The sequence below is a fragment of the Molossus molossus genome, unplaced genomic scaffold, assembly GCF_014108415.1.
Source record: "Molossus molossus isolate mMolMol1 unplaced genomic scaffold, mMolMol1.p scaffold_m16_p_13, whole genome shotgun sequence".
NCBI lineage: Eukaryota > Metazoa > Chordata > Mammalia > Chiroptera > Molossidae > Molossus > Molossus molossus.
Genome location: NW_023425348.1, coordinates 4694713 through 4715170, shown reverse-complemented (window position 1 = coordinate 4715170; position 20458 = coordinate 4694713). Strand labels below are relative to the sequence as shown.

At 45.5% G+C, this 20458-nt stretch overlaps 1 protein-coding gene and 1 long non-coding RNA gene across 3 annotated transcripts in view; one reads left to right on the top strand and one right to left on the bottom strand.

The window, feature by feature from the left end:
* Positions 1-1631: 1631 nt before the first annotated feature.
* Positions 1632-18780, bottom strand: LOC118628312. The gene is made up of 4 exons (XR_004959277.1): positions 18663-18780; positions 17286-17348; positions 12019-12248; positions 1632-2016 (listed from the first exon to the last, which is right to left on the bottom strand). It is a non-coding gene; the product is annotated as an uncharacterized LOC118628312 (long non-coding RNA).
* Positions 18781-20003: 1223 nt separating this feature from the next.
* DLAT (dihydrolipoamide S-acetyltransferase) overlaps positions 20004-20458 on the top strand; it is a 36857-nt gene continuing 36402 nt past the window's right edge. For both annotated transcript variants that reach the window (XM_036257852.1, XM_036257851.1), the window contains exon 1: positions 20004-20337. In XM_036257852.1, coding sequence (XP_036113745.1) covers positions 20062-20337 — 276 coding nt within the window. In that variant the 5' untranslated portion in view covers positions 20004-20061. The remainder of the gene's footprint in view (positions 20338-20458) is intronic.

Genomic DNA, 20458 nt, shown 5'->3' with positions numbered 1-20458 from the left:
TTAATAAAACCACAACTGGAAACCGGTCTTATTGAATTCATGCAAAGAAATGTGTTGCCATGACTCACTCATTAAGAACTGCCAGATTCTGCCCTGGCCGGTTTGGCTCAGCGGTTAGAGCGTCAGCCTGCGGTTCTGAGAGACCCGGGTTCGGTTTCCGCTAAGGGCGCGTACCTCGGTTGCAGTTTGTCCCTGGCCCTGGTAGGTCGTGCGGGTGGCAGCCACTCGGTGTGTTCCTTTCACATCGATGTTTCTCTCTATCTGTTCTCTCTCCCTCCCACTCTACCTGAACGAAAAATGGAAAAATGTCCTTGGGTGAGGATAAAAAAAGAACTGCCAGATTCTGCCCTGGCTGGTTTGGCTCAGCAGTTAGAGCGGTGGCCTGAGGTCCAGAGACACCCAGGTTCGGTTCCTGCTAAGGGCACGTACCTCGGTTGCAGTTTGTCCCCGGTCCTGGTTGAGTCGTGGGGGTGGCAACCACTCAATGTGTCCCTTTCACGTCGATGTTTCTCTCTCTCTCCCTCCCACTCTATCTGAACAAAATATGGAAAATGACCTCAGGTGAGGATTTAAAAAAAAGAGAGAGAGAGAGAGAAATATATAATTTACCAAAATGCTTTAAAAATGTCTCCTTGCTTGGCCGGTTGCTCAGTGGTTAGAACATCAGCCTGCGGACCAATGAGTTGTGGGTTCAATTCTGGTCAAGGGCACGTACCTCAGTTGCAATTCGTCCCCGGCCCTGGTTGTGCAGGAGGCAACCAGTCGATGTCTCTCTCTCACATCGATGTTTCTCTCTTTCCCGCCATCCCACTCAATCTGATGATAAACAGAAAAATATCCTCAAATGAGGATTAAAAAAAAAATGTCTCCTTAGCCTTGCTGGTGTGGCTCAGTGGTTGAGCATCGACTCACGCACCAAGAGGTCACCGGTTCAATTCCCGGTGTTGTAACCCAGGAGAATCAACCTCACTCGGACACAAAGTAATTTTGAATATTAGGAGCTTTATTACCTGCGCAGGGACTGCAGCCAACCTACACAGAGGAGAACTGCAGCCCCGAGCTCAGGGGGAGGGTTGCTTATATAGGACAGGGGTTACTCAAGAGTTTAGCAGAGCAAGCAAGCTACGTGTACAGAAGCAGATATCAGCAGTTAGTAGCTGTACAAGTTGTTTATTTTATATTTCTTAACATTTACTAGACCCTAGCCTTGAATGTCTCATTGTCCCGTCTGGCATCTCCTGATTAGTTAAGCTCCTGGTCAATACCCTTGTGGTCATGGCTGATGCATACCTTCCTCTTCAAGAATTTTTGCAAAAACAACTCGGGTTCAAGGGACCCAGGAGAGGTTCCTTTTTCTAGTGGATGGAGAATTACTGGGTTACAACATTGGAGGCCCCAGCGAGATCAACCGCAAGGTCCCCACTCTAAGGGGTTGACCTCCTCGGAATAGGCGGAGGGAGCCTCCACATCCTCCACCACTACATTAGGCTTTCAATTCGGTTTGGAGCTTTCTGTTTCGTCCAGTGTTGTGGGGACATTGGTAAGGGGAGTCCCCTTTTGTTTGTTTGAGCCTTGAGGCATTTGCATTGGTGGTGATTGGAGGTGGGACTCCACACCAACTGCAACCCACTGGTCAGAACAGGAAGCTGTTGTCTGGCTGTTGTTTCGGTTCTGCTCTGCAGTACCGAGTTGGTTTGGTCTCGCGGGTGTAGTGTAATTTTTATCTGTCTGTTCGTGTTTCTGTGTTTCTTGTTTTGTGTTTTCATTGCCTTCTGCCTTCCAGGATGGAACAAGGAAATTCTTCCCCCACAGACTCCCCTGGAATGTGTGCTTGCTAACTCTTCTGATTTCTTTAAGCGCTCCTGTGACTATGAAAAAGCCTGCGATCCTGGTTTCCTGAGAACACTCTGTGAACTTGAATAGCCCGCCTAAGGGGTTAATTGGCCACCCGAAGGTAGTTTCAATTTGCAATTGGCTTTTACAGTCCGTCAGGAAATATACAGGAGTCTTGGTCACCTGGAACAAATGCCATATATTAATATTTGAATTGATATAACTACTGACAAACCCAATTATATTAAGAAATGTCAGTATCCAGAGGTTCAAATGAAAGGAAAAACAGTTTTGTTAACAATGCCTCACCCTGCCCTGAAGGACAGTTAACTCCTCCCAGCCCCCGAGGAAATTCTCTCTAGTCCTTCGGGACCCCTCTTGAGGATGTTAACCTGAGTTTACATGTTACTAAAATGTTAATTAACCCGAGTTTGCCTACTTTGGGTTTTTATTACAGAAAAGCAAGAAGATGAATTTGGTTCTGTTAATGATCTACCCCAATATCTGAATAGATACGGCTATATTCAGATGTACTGGCTTCTTTGGAGTGAGGTCTCAATGCCTCTCTGCAAGGCTTATTAACATTCTCACAGGCAAAGTGTGTAACCATGGAAGTGCCAGCCGGGTCCAGCTGCAGAAAGGGGCATATTCTTTCCATGCCAGCCTGGGCTGCTCCTCCGCAGCGCGTTTGGTAGCAGCTAGTTTCCAACAGGCTTCTCTGAACTTTAGGGAGTTAAATATAGGGATCCCAGGCATGGGTGCCAAGTGCTCTTAGAGAGTTAAAAAACACTCTGCCCCGCCCGCATAAACATATGTGTTAGGCTGTTGCTCCCCTTTCCTGCATCCTTTTGTAAACCTGGGGTCCGGGGAAATGTTCCCATTCCTCTGACTGCGGTAGGACCCAAATACTGTCAGGGGAAGGGCTTCCTTAGACACTTTTCACCGTGTTCTCCTGTTAGGCCTATTGGCCAATTGGCTGAATTAGCAAAGGTAGTGGTAGCAGACTTAAGGGAAACAGGACACATGGAACAGGATCACCCTAGGAAGGGAAACATGAGGAAGGGTCAGGACAACAGGCCTAGGTCCCGATTAGGAATAGAAAAGACAAGGGCAAAGTCAGGTGTAGAGGAACAAAATAAAAAGCCGTCCTTAATTTAGGAAAATGACAGGGCTAGGGCTCCTTCCGGCTGAGCCCTCTGGAGCCCAGAATAATACAAGACAATAGGGGACAAACTGGTTAGTTTCCTGGTAGATACTGGCGCAGCAGACTCAGTCCTGACCAAGCCAATGGGACCCTAACCTACCCCTAGATTTCAAAGAGGACTATAGACCTTGGGAAAAATACCGTGACTCATTTGTTTCTGTTCCTGCCGGAATGCCCATATCCCCTATTCGAACGTGATCTCCTCCAGAGATCATTCAATTGCTGGCCACTGCCACTCCAGGCCAGCCCTCGCATCAAGTTCCCCAGGATATTGCCATCAATCCTGCCAGCCTGTCTCCAGATGATGACCCGGAGAAACCTCTGCAGGACAGCCTGGGGGAAATCGGCATTACAGACGGCCGCCCAGACCTCAAGGATGACCCACTGCCATCATCAGATGAGGTATTGTTCACGGATGGGAGCAGCTATGTCCAGGAAGAAATCAGGTATGCTGGGGCAGCAGTAGTAACTCTGGATAGTGTCATTTGGTCTCAGTCATTAAACAGAGGAACTTCAGCCCAAGGGGTTGAACTCATAGCCCTAATCCAGGCTCTCTGATGAGACAAGGGGAAACTGTGCTGCAAATAAGGAAGCTGGACAGGTGGAGACCTCTCCAGATATCAGTCACCTTGCCAAACACAAGTTTGCCTCTGACTCCTACTTACACTAGGTCAGAAAATGACTTAACCAAGGAGAAACAAGCCACGAAGAAAAGCAACGGATGGTAGATAATGTCGGATGGGAGGCTGTTAGTCCCAGAGGCTCTAAGTCAGACTTTGGTCAACCAGCTGCACCAGACTACCCAGTTAGGTTACACCAAGCTTACTGAACTCCAGTAAGGTCACAGGGCAAAGGAGAAGGCAGAGGGAAGCAGGGATGTGTAGGTCTAAGTAAGAAGGAGGAGAAGAAAAGCTGGAGGATGTGCAGACAGCAGATAAATTGAGCAAGCTCTCAGGTTCATGTCAGGGGAGGGACTAGGAAAGTCGCAGAGGGTCTGTGTAAGCTGAAGAAGGATTGTATAAGTCGTAGAGGGTCTATCAGCAAGCTGAAGAAGGATTATAGACAGGGAAGAAATAAAAAGAGAAGGATTATACAGAGGAAATAAAAAGATAAGGAAGGATAAAAGAAAGGGACATACATATTACAGGAAGACAGGACATTGGAGGAATACTCAAGAAGGGAAGAAGATAGGACACTGAGTGGGGAGAGCTTGCCCCTAGTAATAGAATAACAGTCTGGGATATAATAAAGAGAGTAACAGGTTTAGGCTACTCCTGACCCTTAGATCAGACAGTGGCTCCGCCTTGATAGCAAAGATATCACAGGATATCTAGATCTAAGGGGTTAAATATAAATTAGAAGCTCCATTGTGCTTACTGCCCAGAGAGTTCTAGGCAGGTAGAGCGCATGAACAGGACTTGAAAGGAAACCTTAACCAAATTTACTTTAGAAACTGGTGAAAACTGGACCACTCTGCTCCCCCTCACCCTCTTACAGTTCTTACAGGCTCTGCAGTCTTGCCAGAAGGCCATCCATAAACACATCTGCGATGCCCTGTCTGTGCCCACCTCAAACCCTGTGCACCCTTTCCAGCTCAGGGATTCGGTATGGGTAAAGAAATTCACCACCCAGGGACTAACTCTGGCCTGGAAGGGACCATACACTGTCATCCTGCCTGCACCAACGGCTGTCAAGGTCAACGGCATCCTGGTCTGGCTGCACCATTCCTGGCTGAAGGTGGAAAAAGCGGAATAGACAGTGCAGGCCTCTCCAGACCCTTAAAAACGAGACTCTTGCATTTATCAGGACTCTAATTTTTCTGATTATAACTGTACAGGGGAATCTTTATAAGTCTAGACCCCAATAGAACTGGGAACTTAGAAATAGAATATTAGGGGAAATCTTAAAAAATGTCACCACAAAGGGGATGTAATAACTCCATTCTGACCCTCAGTTACTACATGTACACACCCTAGCAGACTTTCTTTGTAAACGTAAGGGCCTTGAGAAACCCAAAGAAAAATATAAAGATAAGGGGTTAATAATGGCCTTGGGGAACTCAGAGGAACCATGAGAAAAAAGAGATTAATAATTGCCCTGACCTACCAAGCTCCTCTCTCCCCCTTCTCTGTATCAGCCCCCCTTAACGGTGCCAAAAGCGGCGCCAAGAGAATGTAGTTTTTTTCTGTAGTTTGTGCCTTTAAAAGCAGGCAATAAAAAAGACAGGTTGCTGAGGATTTGGGGAATGCCCCCCCAGCCTGCCCATGTAATAAAGTGCTCCTTTACAATTCGGCTGTGCGTCTCTAGTTATCTAGCTGACACCTTACAGCATTTAGAGCACTAAGGGAAGCTTGCTGTTTTTATGCCAATAGATAGGAGTCATCAGAGGGAGTATTCAGGTTCTTAGGAAGCGCCTCGCAGAACAGGCCAGAAGCGAAGAGGCCTCTAGTAGCTAGTTCGAAGGCCTTTAAAACTGGTCCCCCTGGCTCACTACTCTTCTGTCTGCTCTAGCAGGCCCCCTCATACTCCTATTTCTAGGACTATTTCTGTGGACCTATAATGATAAACGAATTAATAGCTTTCATAAGAGAGAGGGTCCAATCTGTCAAATTATTAGTCCTGGACTCTCATTACCAAAGGTTGCCATTAGATCAAAGATTTGATCTGTGCATAAAACCAGTGGGGAATATTATAACCCAGTAATTCTCCATCCGCTAGAAGAAGGAACCTCTCCTGGGTTCCTTGAATCCGAGTTGTTTTTGCAAAAATTCTTGAAGAGGAAGGTATGCATCAGCCATGACCACAAGGGTATTAACCATGAGCTTAACTAATCAGGAGATGCCAGACGGGACAATGAGACATTCAAGGCTAGGGTCTAGTAAATGTTAAGAAATATAAAATAAACAACTTGTACAGCTACTAACTGCTGATATCTGCTTCTGTACACGTAGCTTGCTTGCTCTGCTAAACTCTTGAGTAACCCCTGTCCTATATAAGCAACCCGCCCCCTGAGCTCGGGGCTGCAATTCTCCTCTGTGTAGGTTGGCTGCAGTCCCTGCGCAGGTAATAAAGCTCCTAATATTCAAAATTACTTTGTGTCCGAGTGAGGTTGATTCTCCTGGGTTACAACACCGGTCAGGGCCCATGCTCAGGTTGTGGGCCCAATCCCTAGTGGGGGGCATGCAGAAAGCAGCCAATCAATGTTCTCTCTCATCAATGTTTCTATCTCTCTCCCTCTCCCTTCCTCTCTCTCTAAAATCAATAAAGAAAAAATTTTTTAGCCCTGGCTGGTTTGGCTCAGCAGTTAGAGCATCGGCCAGCGGTCCAGAGAGACCCGGGTTTGGTTCCCGCTAATGGCACGTACCTCGGTTGCAGTTTGTCCCCAGTCCTGGTCAGTCGTGCAGGTGGCAGCCACTCGATGTGTTCCTTTCACATTGATGTTTCTCTCTCTCTCTCTCTGTTCCTCTCTCTCCCTCCCACTCTACCTGAACAAAAAATGGAAAAATGTCCTCGGGTGAGGATAAAAAAAAAAAAAGAAAAAAAATTTTATAACACTGTCTCCTGTGTCTGAAAAGCAAGAGGAGCCCTGGCCAGTTTGGCTCAGCGGTTAGAGCGTCGACCTGCGGTCCAGAGAGACCTGGGTTCAGTTCCCGCTAAGGGCATGTACCTCGGTTGCAGTTTGTCCCCGGCCCTGGTCGGTCGTGCGGGTGGCAGCCACTCGATGTGTTCCTTTCACGTCGATGTTTCTCTCTCTCTCTCTGTTCCTCTCTCTCCCTCCCACTCTACCTGAACAAAAAATGGAAAAATGTCCTTGGATGAGGATAAAAAAAAAGAAAAGCAAGAGGAAAATCTTTGTCCTTTTAACAAAGTGACAAAGAACCAAACTTCGACTTTGGTTTTTTTTTTTTAATCCTCACCTGAGGACACTTTTCCATTTTTTGCACAGACAGAGTGGGAGGGAGAGAGAGGAAGGGAGAGAGAGTGAGAAACATCGACGTGAAGGGACACATCGAGTGGCTGCCACCCGCACGACCAACCAGGGCCGGGGACAAACTGCAACCGAAGTACGTGCCCTTAGCGGGAACCGAACCCAGGTCTCTCCGGACTGCAGGCCGACGCTCTAACCGCTGAGCCAAACTGGCCAGGGCCAAACTTCGACTTTGTATTAGCTTACTTTTTTGATCTTTAAGGTTACTTATTTAATTAAATTCATTATTCAGCTAACTTATAATTTCCTTTAAAGATTTCTCTTCACAAAACTTCTATAACTTTCATAAACCTTTTTACTCATTCAGAAATAACAACTTCTTTTTCCCAAAATATTTCCATCCCTGGTTGGTTCTGTTCAGTGGTTAAGGTGTTGGCCTTCGGACTGAAGGGTCATAGGCTTAATCAGGGTCAAGGTTACATACCTGGGTTGCAGTTTCAATCCCTGGCCCTGGCTGGGGTTGGGTGGGAGGCAACCAGTCAGTGTATCTCTCTCACATCAATGTTTCTCTCTCTCTCTTCCTCCCTCCCTCCCACTCTAATAATCAACTAAAAAATATCCTCAGGTGAGGATTAACAACAACGACAAAAATATTTCCATATCTTATACCTTCTATCACCAAAATTATACAATTTTTTTCCAATTATAATTCTTTACTCTTAAAAACCTTGAGTTTTAGTGACCATTAAAAAGTAAGCAATTAGCCCTGACCAGTTTGGCTCAGCGGTTGAGCGTCGGCTTACGGACCAGAGTCCTGGGTTTGGTTCCTGCTAGGGGCACATACCAGAAAAAAAAAGTAAGCAATTAGTATCCTTTAGATTGGTAAGTATATTTCATAACTTTTAGAAACATAGGCTCTTCTGTTGTGGTGCAACAGAGTCAAAGAAAGGCCATTAGAGAATTGAAGTCCAAATAAGAGATGCGTATTAGCCAGCCGGCCTCTGATCCCAAACACCCGTGACAGTCTTCGGAATTAGCCCCGACCTCCTCACACACACCTGTTAAAGCTTAAAACCGTATTCCAGTATGCACTGTAGCAGAGCAAGCACGTACAAAAGCGAAAATATGCAGGTAGACAGATGGCTAACCTGGCTAATCTGGGAACCTGACCTTTTTTGGTCACATCTTAGACATTTCTTGGTCCAGGGAGTATTCCAATTTACTGAGGTTATCTGGTTATTTTGATCTCTATTCTGTTGATTAGATTCTTTACAAAACAGGTTCAGCTAGAGGACACACAGTGACTTTCCCAATCACCAATTATGGAGCTATAAACAAGTTAGCACAATCATTTACCAATCATCAATTATGGGGTTACAAACATGTCAGCACACTTCCACTGGCAAACATACTCACAATTTCTGTTTTGTTTTGTTCTTCTGTTAATCCTCACCTAAGGATATTTTTTTCCATTGATTTTTAGAGAATGGGAGGGAAGGAGGAAAAGAGGAGAGACAGAGAAACATCGATATGAAAGAGACACATCAATTGATTGTCTCCCACATGCACCCCAACTGGGGCCAGGGATCGAACCTACAACCCAGGTATATGCCCTTCACCAGGAATGGAACCCACAACCTTTTTATTTATTTATTTATTTATTTATTTATTTATTTATTTATTTATTTATTTATTTATTTATTTATTTATTATCATCCTCACCTGAGGACATTTTTCCATTTTTTGTTCAGGTAGAGTGAGAGGGAGAGAGAGGAACAGAGAGAGAGAAACATCGACGTGAAAGGGACACATCGAGTGGCTGCCACCCGCACGACCAACCAGGGCCGGGGACAAACTGCAACCGAGGTACGTGCCCTTAGCGGGAACTGAACCCGGGTCTCTTCGGACCGCAGGTCGACGCTCTAACCGCTGAGCCAAACCGGCCAGGGCGGAACCCACAACCTTTTGGTGCACAGGCCAACGCACTAACCACTAGCCAGGGCCACACTCACACTTTTTTTTTATCCTCACCCGAGGACATTTTTCTATTTTTTGTTCAGAAAGAGTGGGAGGGAGAGAGACAGAGAGAGAGAGAGAGAAACAAACATCGATGTGAAAGGGACACATCGAGTGGTTGCCACCCGCATGACCAAACCAGGGCCGGGGACAAACTGCAACCGAGGTACGTGCCCTTAGTGGGAACCGAACTGGGTCTCGACACTGTAACCGCTGAGCCAAACCGGCTAGGGCCACACTCACACTTTTAAGAAACACATTTCTAATAAAGTATTAGACATTCACTAATAGCTTCAAGTGTACAGTGGGCCCTCCTTTATCGTGGTTAATCAGTTCCAGACTCTACCGCGATAAATGCATTTCCATGAAGTAGGATTCTTTATTTATACACAGTCGCCCCTCGCCACTTCACGCGTCCATTTTTGTAGTGAAGCCGCGAAGTCAAAGCGCAAAGTGGCGAGGGGCTGGAAAAACTGCTATAGAGTGAAGCCGTGAAAGTCGAAGCACGAAGTGGCGAGGGACAACTGTATTTTCTAGCTTTTCTGTTAAAAAAAGCCAAAAGTAGGTGGACTTAAGATTTATATAGCAATCAATGTTTAACAGCTGAAATAAGTTAATGTGATCTGCTCAGATGGCTAAGATAGTTTCCTTTTTTTTTCTTTGGTATGTGCCCCTAGCGCGAACCGAACCCGGGACTCTCTGGTCCGCAGGCTGACGCTCCAATCGCTGAGCCAAACTGGTCAGGGCAATATTTTCCTTTTAATGAGGATTACCTCCCAGAAACTTGCATTTTATTTTTAAATTTTTTTCCCTTTATTGATTTTAGACAGAGGGGAAGTGAGAGGGAGAAAGAGATAGAAACATTGGTGAGAACATCGATCGGCCACCTCCTGCATGCCCCCCCCTAAGGATTGGGCCCACAACCTGGGCATGTGCCCTGACCAGGAATCGAACTGGCCATCTCTTGGTGCATGGGTCGATGCTCAACCACTGAGCCATACCGGCGAGACAAAACTTGCATTTTAAAAGATGACTCAACCCAGACTGTGTGGCTCAGTGGACAGAGCATTGTCCCATGGCCTGAAAGGATCTGGTTTGATTCCCAGTCAGGGCACATGCTCGGGGTTTGGGTTCCATCCCCAGTAGGGGGCTTGCAGGAGGCAGCCAATCAATATCTCTCTCACATCAATGTTTCTATCTCTTTCTCCCTTCCTCTCTCTCTCTCTCTAAAAAGTCAATAAAAACATATATTTTTTAAAAAAAGATGGCTCAGCCTGGCCAGTGTGGCTCACTGGTTGAGGGTTGACCCATGCACCAAGAGGTAGCCAGTTTGATTCCCAGTCAGGGCACATGCCCAGGCTGTGGGCCAAATCCCCAGTGGGGGCATGCAGGAGGCAGCCAATCAGTGTTCTCTCTCATCGATGTTTCTATTTCTCTCTCTCCCTCTCCCTTCCTCTCTCTTTAAAATCAATAATGATAGCCCTGGCCGGTTTGGCTCAACGGTTGGAGCGTCGGCCCGCGGTCCAGAGTGACCCGGGTTTGGTTCCCGCTAAGGGCATGTACCTCGGTTGCAGTTTGTTCCCGGCCCTGGTCGGTCGTGCGGGTGGCAGCCACTCGATGTGATCCTTTCGCGTTGATGTTTCTCTCTCTCTCTCTGTTCCTCTCTCTCCCTCCCACTCAACCTGAAAAAAAAAAGGAAAAATGTCCTCAGGTGAGAATTAAAAAAAAAAAATCAATAATGATAGCCCTGGCTGGTTTGGCTCAGTGGTTGGAACATCAGCCTGCGGACCAGAGAGTCCTGGGTTCAGTTCCCGCTAGGGGCACATACCTAAATAAATAAATAAATAAATAAATAAATAAATAAATAAATAAATAAATAAATAAAAAAAATAAAAAGATTTTTTTTTTTTTTTTTTTTTTTTTTTTTTTTTTTTAATCCTCACCCGAGGATATTTTTCCATTTTTTGTACAGATAGAGTGGGAGGGAGAGAGAGGAAGGGAGAGAGAGAGAGAAACATCGACGTGAATGGACACATCGAGTGGCTGCCACCCGCACGACCAACCAGGGCCGGGGACAAACTGCAACCGAAGTACGTGCCCTTAGCGGGAACCGAACCCGGGTCTCTCCGGACCGCAGGCGACGCTCTAACCGCTGAACCAAACTGGCCAGGGCAATAAAAAGATTTAAAAAATTGAAAAAGGCCCTGGCCAGAATGGCTCAGCAGTTAGAGTATCAGCCCTCGGACCAGAGAGTCCTGGGTTCAGTTCCCGCTAAGGGCACGTACCTCGGTTGCAGTTTGTCCCTGGCCCTGGTTGGGTCATGTGGGTGGCAACCACTCGATGTGTCCCTTTTGTTTCCCTTCATGTCGATGTTTCTCTGTCTCTCTCTCCCTCCTACTCTATCTGAATAAAATATAGAAAAAGGTCCCCGGGTAAGGATAAAAAAAAAAAAGAGTTAAGCCCTGGCCAGTTTGGCTCAGCGGTTAGAGCATCGGCCTGCGGTCTGGAGAGACCTGGGTTCGGTTCCCGCTAAGGGCACGTACTTCGGTTGCAGTTTGTCCCCGGCCCTGGTTGGTCGTGCGGGTGGCAGCCACTCGATGTGTCCCTTCACGTCGATGTTTCTCACTCTCTCTCCCTTCCTCTCTGTCCCTCCCATTCTATCTGTACAAAAAAATGGAAAAATATCCTTGGGTGAGGATAAAAAAAAAAAAAAGAGTTAAAAAAAAGAAAAGAGCCCTGGCCAGTTTGGCTCAGCGGTTAGAGCATCGGCCTGAGGTCCAGAGAGACCTGGGTTCGGTTCCCGCTAAGGGCACGTACCTCGGTTGCAGTTTGTCCCCAGCCCTGGTTGGGTCGTGAGGGTGGCAGCCACTCGATGTGTCCCTTTCACATTGATGTTTCACTCTCTCTCTCTCCCCCCCTCCCACTCTATCTGAGCAAATATGAAAAAATGTCCTCAGGTGAGGATAAAATAAATAAATAAATAAATAAAAATTAAAAATTAAAAAAAGAAAAGAAATAAAGAAAGTCAGCCTCTTACCTTAAAACAAAGAGGTCTGGAATTCCAAGCAATTCACTCAAGTACACCCGATGCAAAGTGAGGAGCTGGTGGGGCACTATGTCACAAGGCGGTCCAGCATGCGCTCCTCTGGAATCCTGCCACACCATCTGAGGCATGGCACCATTATGTTGTAGCTGGCAGGAATGACACCAAGTGTTAGCTCGGTAGTGTTGGACCGGACCTGGGTTTAGAACCTTGGTACTTGAGTTCTGGCAAGGAAAGAATTCAGAGTCAAGACTCAAACTATAAGAGAACCAATAAATTGTGGTCTTGAAATGTTATCTCTTACAAAAAAGTAAAAATTTTTTTATTAATCGCATTATAATCAAATCTATTACCATGCCACTTTAAATTTTGTCATTTATAAACAGTCATTGTTTAACTCTGGTAAATTTGCACACATATTACATCTTTAGAAAAATCCATGGGGGAAAAAAAAAGAAAATCCATGAAAAGGACTCTGACACTCTAAATTACAGGTTTCTAAGCTGATCATATCTTTAAACTAAATCATATTATTAAACTTGTCTGGCCAGTGTGGGTCAGTGGTTGAGTGTCAACCCATGCACCAAGAGTTCCCTGGTTCGATTCTTGGTCAGGACACATGCCCAGGTTGTGGGCACAATCCCCAGTGGAGGGCATGCAGCAGGCGGCCAATTGATGTTCTCTTTTATTGATGTTTCTATCTATCTCTCCCTCGCACTTCCTCTCTAAAATCAATAAAGGAAAAAAAACATTTAAAAAAGTTTATTAAACTCTAAGAAATAACAATTCATAAAAATACTGGCAAATAATCAGAATAAACAAAACAATGGTTATGGGACTAAATGAACTGAAAATAATTATTCTTATGACTCAGTTTTACATATTGCTGATTTTAAAATCTTTTGTTTCCAAATATAAGGAAAACTAAAAGGAGACATTCTGCATTACTATCAATGGCTCATTAGCCAGGTTATAGGGACGAATAAATTAGTAACATTCGTTTCACAGTATACTCCCAGGAAACAAAGATGTCAAAGACCACAATTTACAACCAGGAGATTTTTGTCCATTGGTAAAGACATTCATTAAAGACTCTTTCCAACAGTGCTGGAAGGGACCGTATCAGGTGTTTGACTGCGAATGGACATCTCCTGTTTCTGACACTTGCCTCCATCTACAGTGGAAATCAAAGACTTTTTAAAGATGAGAAGCCCAAACATCAAATATAGACAGCCATCCCGAGACACTGATAAGAACTGTATACTACAGATTAATGTTGCTAATAATATTAATGATAATTATTATTATTATACTTGTTCTTTAGACTTTTCTCAAAGTCATCTCATGGTCAGATCATAAAAGCTGAAAAGTATTAGGGTTTGGGCTGGTGACACAGGCTTGTGAAAGAATTCACAACTCTGCTCTGGCCGGTTTGGCTCAGCAGCTGGAGCGTAGGCCTGTGGATCAGAGAGTCCTGGGGTGGGTTACCGCTAGGGGCACATACCAAAAAAAAAAAAAAGAATTCACAATTAAGATAAGAGATACAGTGAGGAAATTTACTTTACTTTCCAAGGAAGGAAAGGGCTGGTGTATTGATTGGTAATACAGGGTGGCAAAGATAGAGAGGACTGGTCTCTTATTGTAGTTTGAGAGAGTAAACTGCAGCTATGGCAAAATGATAAAGAAGGGAGGGGAGTTGTGTTGCAGTGGACCAGAATCCAGGGGTTGTCTTGAGAAGTTAGTTTGTTTGCTTTCCGGGAGACAGTCCCACAGATGTACTAAGGAGATGTCTTTATAAGCATTTTCTGAAGCCTGTAAAATAAGCTTAGAGCAAAAGTTATACAGAGTTGGAAAGGGAGAGGCCTGTCTTAAGGGGAGGGGGAAGGGAACTTTCTACTAACTAGAGATTCCTCGGTGTGAATCATTTCAGAGTTGTTAAAATGGTGGGGGCATGGGGGGAGTACAACCTTGAACACAGCCCTTATCTGTCTCACTGTTTGGACAGAGGGGCGGTCTGAATCAGAAGAGCCAGCAATCTCAGCGTTAAATTACCAGGTGCTTATCATAAATTGTGGAAAAACCATAAAGAAAAGGAGAGACCTGTTTTCTGTCCTTAAAAAAAGGTATGTGTTATACCCTCAAACTATAAGTGTATGTTATACTAAATGCAAAATGTAAAAACATAAGACAGACAACAAAACCTGGATCATAATAATTTATAGTTTAAAAATAATCCAGCCCTAGCCAGTTTGGCTCAGCTGTTGAGCATCGGCCTGCAGACCAGAGAGTCCGGGGTTCAGTTCCCGCTAGGGGCATGTACCACAAAAAAATAAATAATAATCCAGATTGTTTTTCTTATTAAAGGCCCATAAGCTCTGATGGACTACCATTTACTTGCCTTTAACTTTGGGGGGAAAAAATTCGGCCTGGACTTCCATCCAAGGTTACCGTCTTGCTCCATAACCAATGGTCTGTTGTTCAGCAAAACAAGCGTTAACACTGAGACTTACTAAGAATGAGCCTTCCTAGCACTGTGGGGCCTCATTATTCAACCAAAAGGTTGGTGGTCCATCATGCATTCTTTGGACTGATTTATGACCAAAACAGGGGTGTGGAGGAAAAGTGGCCACATACTAACCTAACAAGCTCAGGGAAGGCCTACGTGATGGCCTTTCAAACTCAGAGACCAAAAGTAACCACAAAGGATGGTATGAAATGAAAACTTAAGTAGTCTATGAAAAGTAGTCATGTCCTAGGCTAGAATCTTTCCTGACAAAAGTCAATCTTGCCCTGGCCGGTTTGGCTCAGCGGTTGGAGCATCGGCCTGCGGTACAGAGAGACCCGGGTTCGGTTCCCGCTAAGGGCACGTACCTCGGTTGCAGTTTGTCCCCGGCCCTGGTTGGTCGTGCGGGTGGCAGCCACTCGATGTGTCCCTTCACATCGATGTTTCTCTCTCTCTCTTCCTCTCTCTCCCTCCCGCTCTATCTGAACAACAAAAAAAAGTCAATCTTTACCTTAAGTAAGCCAATCTATTGTCTTTTGCATCAAATACAGTGATACCTCGGTTCTCGAACATAATTCGTTCCAGGAGGACGGTCGAGAACCGAAGCAATGAAACCCAATAGGAAATAATGGAAACTGGATTAATTCGTTCCAAGCCCCAGAAAATGCCTATTTACTGGCCTAATTTGTATATAATATGTAGAAAAACATAAGTCTCAACAAGAAATAAAAGTGTACAGTATGTCTAAGGGTTGAATTCAGTGTAAAGCGTGACTCTCTCCACAAAGCGTGACTCTCTCTGCACTCACACTGATGATGCAAGCAAGGCGCGCTGGGCCGAATGAAGGCCATTCGGCTCAACTCGGCTCATCTCGGAAGTTCGAGTTCCAAATATTTGTTCGGATTCCAAGACAAAAGTTTCTCGAATCTCCTGGTCGAATACCGATTTGGTCGAAATCCGAGGCGTTCGAGAACCGAGGTATCACTGTATATCATTCCTTTGGAATGTCAGGGCAACACCCCTTTTTTCCCAAACCCCTCAGGGCACAACCAAAGCACCAAGGTGACACCACAAATCCTCTCTGTTATTGTTATGTTACTTGAGACTGTTAACTATGCTGTACCCACCTATGTAAAAATTGTGTCCATCATTTTGTTTTTCTTTTTTTTTTTTTTTTATCCTCACCTGAGGATATTTTCCATTTTTTGTACAGATAGAGTGGGAGGGAGAGAGAGGAAGGAGAGAGAGAAACATCGACGTGAAGGGACACATCGAGTGGCTGCCACCCGCACGACCAACCAGGGCCGGGGACAAACTGCAACCGAAGTACGCGCCCTTAGCGGGAACCGAACCCGGGTCTCTCTGGACCGCAGGCCGACGCTCTAACCGCTAAGCCAAACCGGCCAGGGCCATCATTTTGTTTTTCATCCAACCCCAGAAGTTTCCCAGCTTTACTTTCTTCTACCTCCCTAATCTATCACCAATAAATTTCATGTAACCCACTTGTGTCTTCTTTTTTGTTGTTGTTAATCCTCACCCAAGGATATTTTTCCATTGATTTTTAGATAAAGTGGAAGGGAGAGACAGACAGAAACATGGATGTGAGAGAGACACATGATTGGTTGCCTCCCACAGGACCCTGACCAGGGCCAGGGGTCAAACCTGCAACCCATGTATGTGCCCTTAACCAGGAATGGAACCTGCGACCCTCTGGTCTGCGGGCTGATGTTCTAATTGCTGAGCCAAACTGGCTAGGGCTTCTGTTTTGATTGTAATATATAAAATATGATGCAAAACTGCCCTTCTCTGGAGCATTAGCTCAATCCATTGAGATTTTGCTTTCCAACAATCATCTCCAGTTTGGCTAAAATATACTCACAAAAATTCTCTATAGGTTTGAATATTTCTTATGTTGAGATTGGCAACCATTGCTTTCAAAGAGATTATTACCATGTATTTCCTGTTTTAGAATGTGTTTTCATAAAGACTGTGTTATACCAAGGCTTCTGATTATCAAAGTGATAATCGGTTTTAACTGCCTATATATATTTGTGAACTAATTAAAAAAAATAACAAACTATGAATAAAATGGAGGTTTTTTTTACAAACTAAATACTATTAATCATTTTCATTTGTGTTTATTTATTTTTTTAATCCTCACCCAAGGGCATTTTTTGTTCAGATAGAGTGGGTGGGAGAGAGAGAGAGAGAGAGAGAAACATCGATGTGAAAGGGACATGTGGAGTGGCTGCTACCCGCACGACCCAACCAGGGCCGGGGACAAACCACAACCGATGTACATGCCCTTAGTGGGAACCGAACCTGGATCTCTCTGGACCACAGGCCAACACTCTAACTGCTGAGCCAAACTGACCAGGGCCATTTGTGTTTATTGACTGAAATTAATCAATAAAGCAATTTACATTTAGTGAAAGCAAATTTCCTCAAGTGATCTCCCTGGTAGCATATTTACTCTTAGTTGAGGAGTGGAGATAAGGACTACTTTATTGCCATCGGTATTTTACTATTAGTATTTCTAATGTAAGCACAAAATAGACTGTCATTTATCGAAGAGAATTCATTGATTTAGCACTTATTTTAAACTATATATAAATATGCAAACAAGAACTCAAGAGTGCAAACTTTATTAGAGCTTTCAGTTTTCCTTTTCCTTATATTGCTTTATTCAGTCTGTACAGGGGAGTTCAGGCCTATTCTCTCAGGACTAATTTGACCAAAATAAGAATTCCTAACTTACCTCTGGCATCAATTTAATTTCTCTGGACTGTTTGATCTGTGCCCTCCTATGATTTAGCTACACCTGTCAAAAGTAAATTCAAGATGCAAACCTGCTATGTATTGAAAAATGCAAAACAAGGTTTAAGCAAGCCTACCAAAGTAAGTAAACAGCTAATAGAAGATCATCTACAAAGGCTAATTTAGGTCCAGTTAAATTCAAATGCAGTGAAGGTAGATATTTTAGGCTATTCAAAATCATTACGCTTTTATAATAATTTATATAGTTTAAGCCCTTTCATTAATCACAGTTATTCCTTCCACTGATTCTTTTTTTTTTTATCCTCACCTGAGTACATTTTTCCATTTTTGGTTCAGATTGAGTGGGAGGGAGAAAGAGGAAGAGAGAGAGAGAAACATCAACATGAAAGGGACACATCGAGTGGTTGGCACCCGCACAACCAACCAGGGCCGGGAACAAACTGCAACCAAGGTACACGCCCCTAGTGGGAACCGAACCTAGGTCTCTCTGGACCGCAGGCCGACTCTCCAACCGGCCAGGGCCCTTCCACTGATTCTTTCAATTGTTATTTTTAAGTAGTTTTACATAATTTGACAATATAATTTCTGTACTCTTTTTTTCTTTTTGGCATGTGCCCCTAGTGGGAACCGAACCTGGGATTCTCTGGTCCGCAGGCCAATGCTCCAACCACTGAGCCAAACCAGTCAGGGCTAATTTCTGTACTCTTAATATTATTTTGAATGTGCCTTTCCATTTAATCTGGAAATTTTATACAGTATTTCTCCACTGTAGTGCCTGCATATTATTGTTAGGCAGCTGTGTTTGCGTAATCTTTTCCTCATTTTTGTATAGTTGTTTTTCTTTTTTTACATTATAATTTTTATCCTCACCGGAGGACATTTTGCATCTATCTTCTGATAGAATGAGAGAGAGAGAGGGAGGAAGAGAGAGAAACATGGATGTGAGAGAGACACATCGAGTCGTAGCCACCCACATGACACCAACCGGGGCTGGGGACAAACTGCAACCGAGGTACTTGTCCTTAACAGAAACTGAACCCAGGACCCTCTGGTCCACTGGCTGCCACTATAACCACTGAGCCAAATGGGTCAGGACTGTCTAGGTGTTTTTCCATTTCTTTTTCTGTAAAGATACTAAAACCTTTTCTTCCTTGTTTTGAATGCCTCAAAGATTGTAAAATAGGATTTTGGGGGGAAATTTAAACATTTTTTTCCCTGATTATTTCAAATTACTATTGCCATCTCAAAAACAACCAATGCTTAGTGCCATCAAACGAGATAATCTCTGTTTCTGCAATCTCATTAATACTGGGTTTCTAGAGTTTAGTATCTAATTTAAGTAGATGTGAAATAATACCTTCTGGCCGTTTTAATCTTCCAAATGTTTAATTACCAGCAAGCTTGAACATGTTTTCATGATGCGTTTTCTTCCTATTTGTTGTGGTTTTTATTTATTTCATTTTTTTCTTCTTCTTCTTCTTTTTTTAGAGAGAGAGAGAGGAAAGGAGAAGGAGAAAGAGAGAAACAGCAATGTGAGAGAGAAACGTGATGTGCTCGACTGGAGATCCAACCTGAAAGCTGGGTATGTGCCCTGGCCAGAACTGAACCCGACACCTTTCAGTGCAATGCCTCCGGAGGAGGCTCCAACTAAGCCAAACCAGCCAGGACTTTGTTGTGTTCTTGGTGTTCTCTGACCATGTGTACACTGGGGACTTACGAGATATAAATAAATACAGCACTTGCTTCCTGCTAATCTAATGTCATCCTCAGCTCAGAAATGAGATATTTTCTAATTATAGGATAATATCCCTACAGTAAAGTGTACCTAACAAATGTTGTAGATAACTTTTTGTTAATTCAAAAGACATGCACTCAGCCTCGAACACAGGACATGCTTCCTGCACCCTGGGCTCCTCGTTGTTTTAGGACAATGTATTTCAAGCGGAACAAACCGTGTGCGACTTCAAGGGATTCTACGGTCAATTAGAAACGCAAATCTGTTTTGTATCTTCACACACGGAGCAGGCTTAATCCGGCTGCGGTACAGCTGAACGTGGGAATGTAGGAATGTATCTTCCCTTGGCTGCCTTTCACAGCTTCTGGCTGGAAAACCCGTTTACTCTGGTTTCCGTGTGGGCGGCAAACCTGAAATAAAACCTGTGAAACCCAGCACAGCCTGCGCTGAGCGAGGCCCGCCGCAGGGCCGCGGAGGCTGAGAGCACCCCGGGAATGCGACCACCGCTACCCGCGCGTCCCAACGCGCCCTTGGCCCCCGGCCCTCCGCGCCCAGCGGTCCTCCCGCTTTGCTCCCAAGTTTGGTCACTGCCCTCAGCCCACCGCCTCGGCCCACCGTGCAGGTCAGCCCGCTCTCGCCGCCTCTTCGGCCTCTGCTTTGGGCGCGCCCCGCGCCTCGCTTGGGCCCTGTCCTGCGTTAAGGTCCCGCTCCTCCGACCCCCCCACCTTCCGCTCCTCGCGACGTCTTCTTTCTCCCAAACGCGTGCCGCGCTGGCTCCCCGCCTCTGGCTCCGGAGGAACCGCCCCTACCCACTTCAAACCACCCCTTCCCTCGCGCACACCCGGGGCAGCGTGGATGTTTCTTACATTTCTGGTGTGGTAACTGGGTGGGGCGAATTTTTGGAGCCCGTTTTACGACAACGTGCGGCTACGCGGCTTGGCTGACGGCAACGCCGCTCTGCTCCTGGAGAGGTCACTCCGGAGACGGCGTTCGTTGGGGGGGTGTTGGGGTCCGTGGAACAATGTGGCGCGTTTGTGCGCGACGAGCCCAGCATGCGGCCCCCAGAGCAGGATTCGGGGCTCGGTGGGCCGCCTTGCGGGAGGAGCCGGGAGTTCCGGGCGTGACCCCGCGGGTCGGTCCAGCTCCGGCTCGTTGCATCAGCGCGACCACTGGATGTAGAGTCCGGGCGTTCTGCGGCTGGCGCCCCGGCTCCTGGGCCCGGCCGCGGAGTCGCTTCCTGCTGCAGCTCTGGAGATCGCCTGGCCGCCGCTGTTACAGTCTCCCCCCGCATCAGAAGGTGAGCCCCAGAGCTGTCCTTCGCGGGACCCCGTTGTCCTTCAGGGTGGACTTCTTGGCCTTGGACCTTCCCTCAGGGGCCTCAGGGGCCCTCCACCCCTCTGTCAGTGTGTGTCATTGTC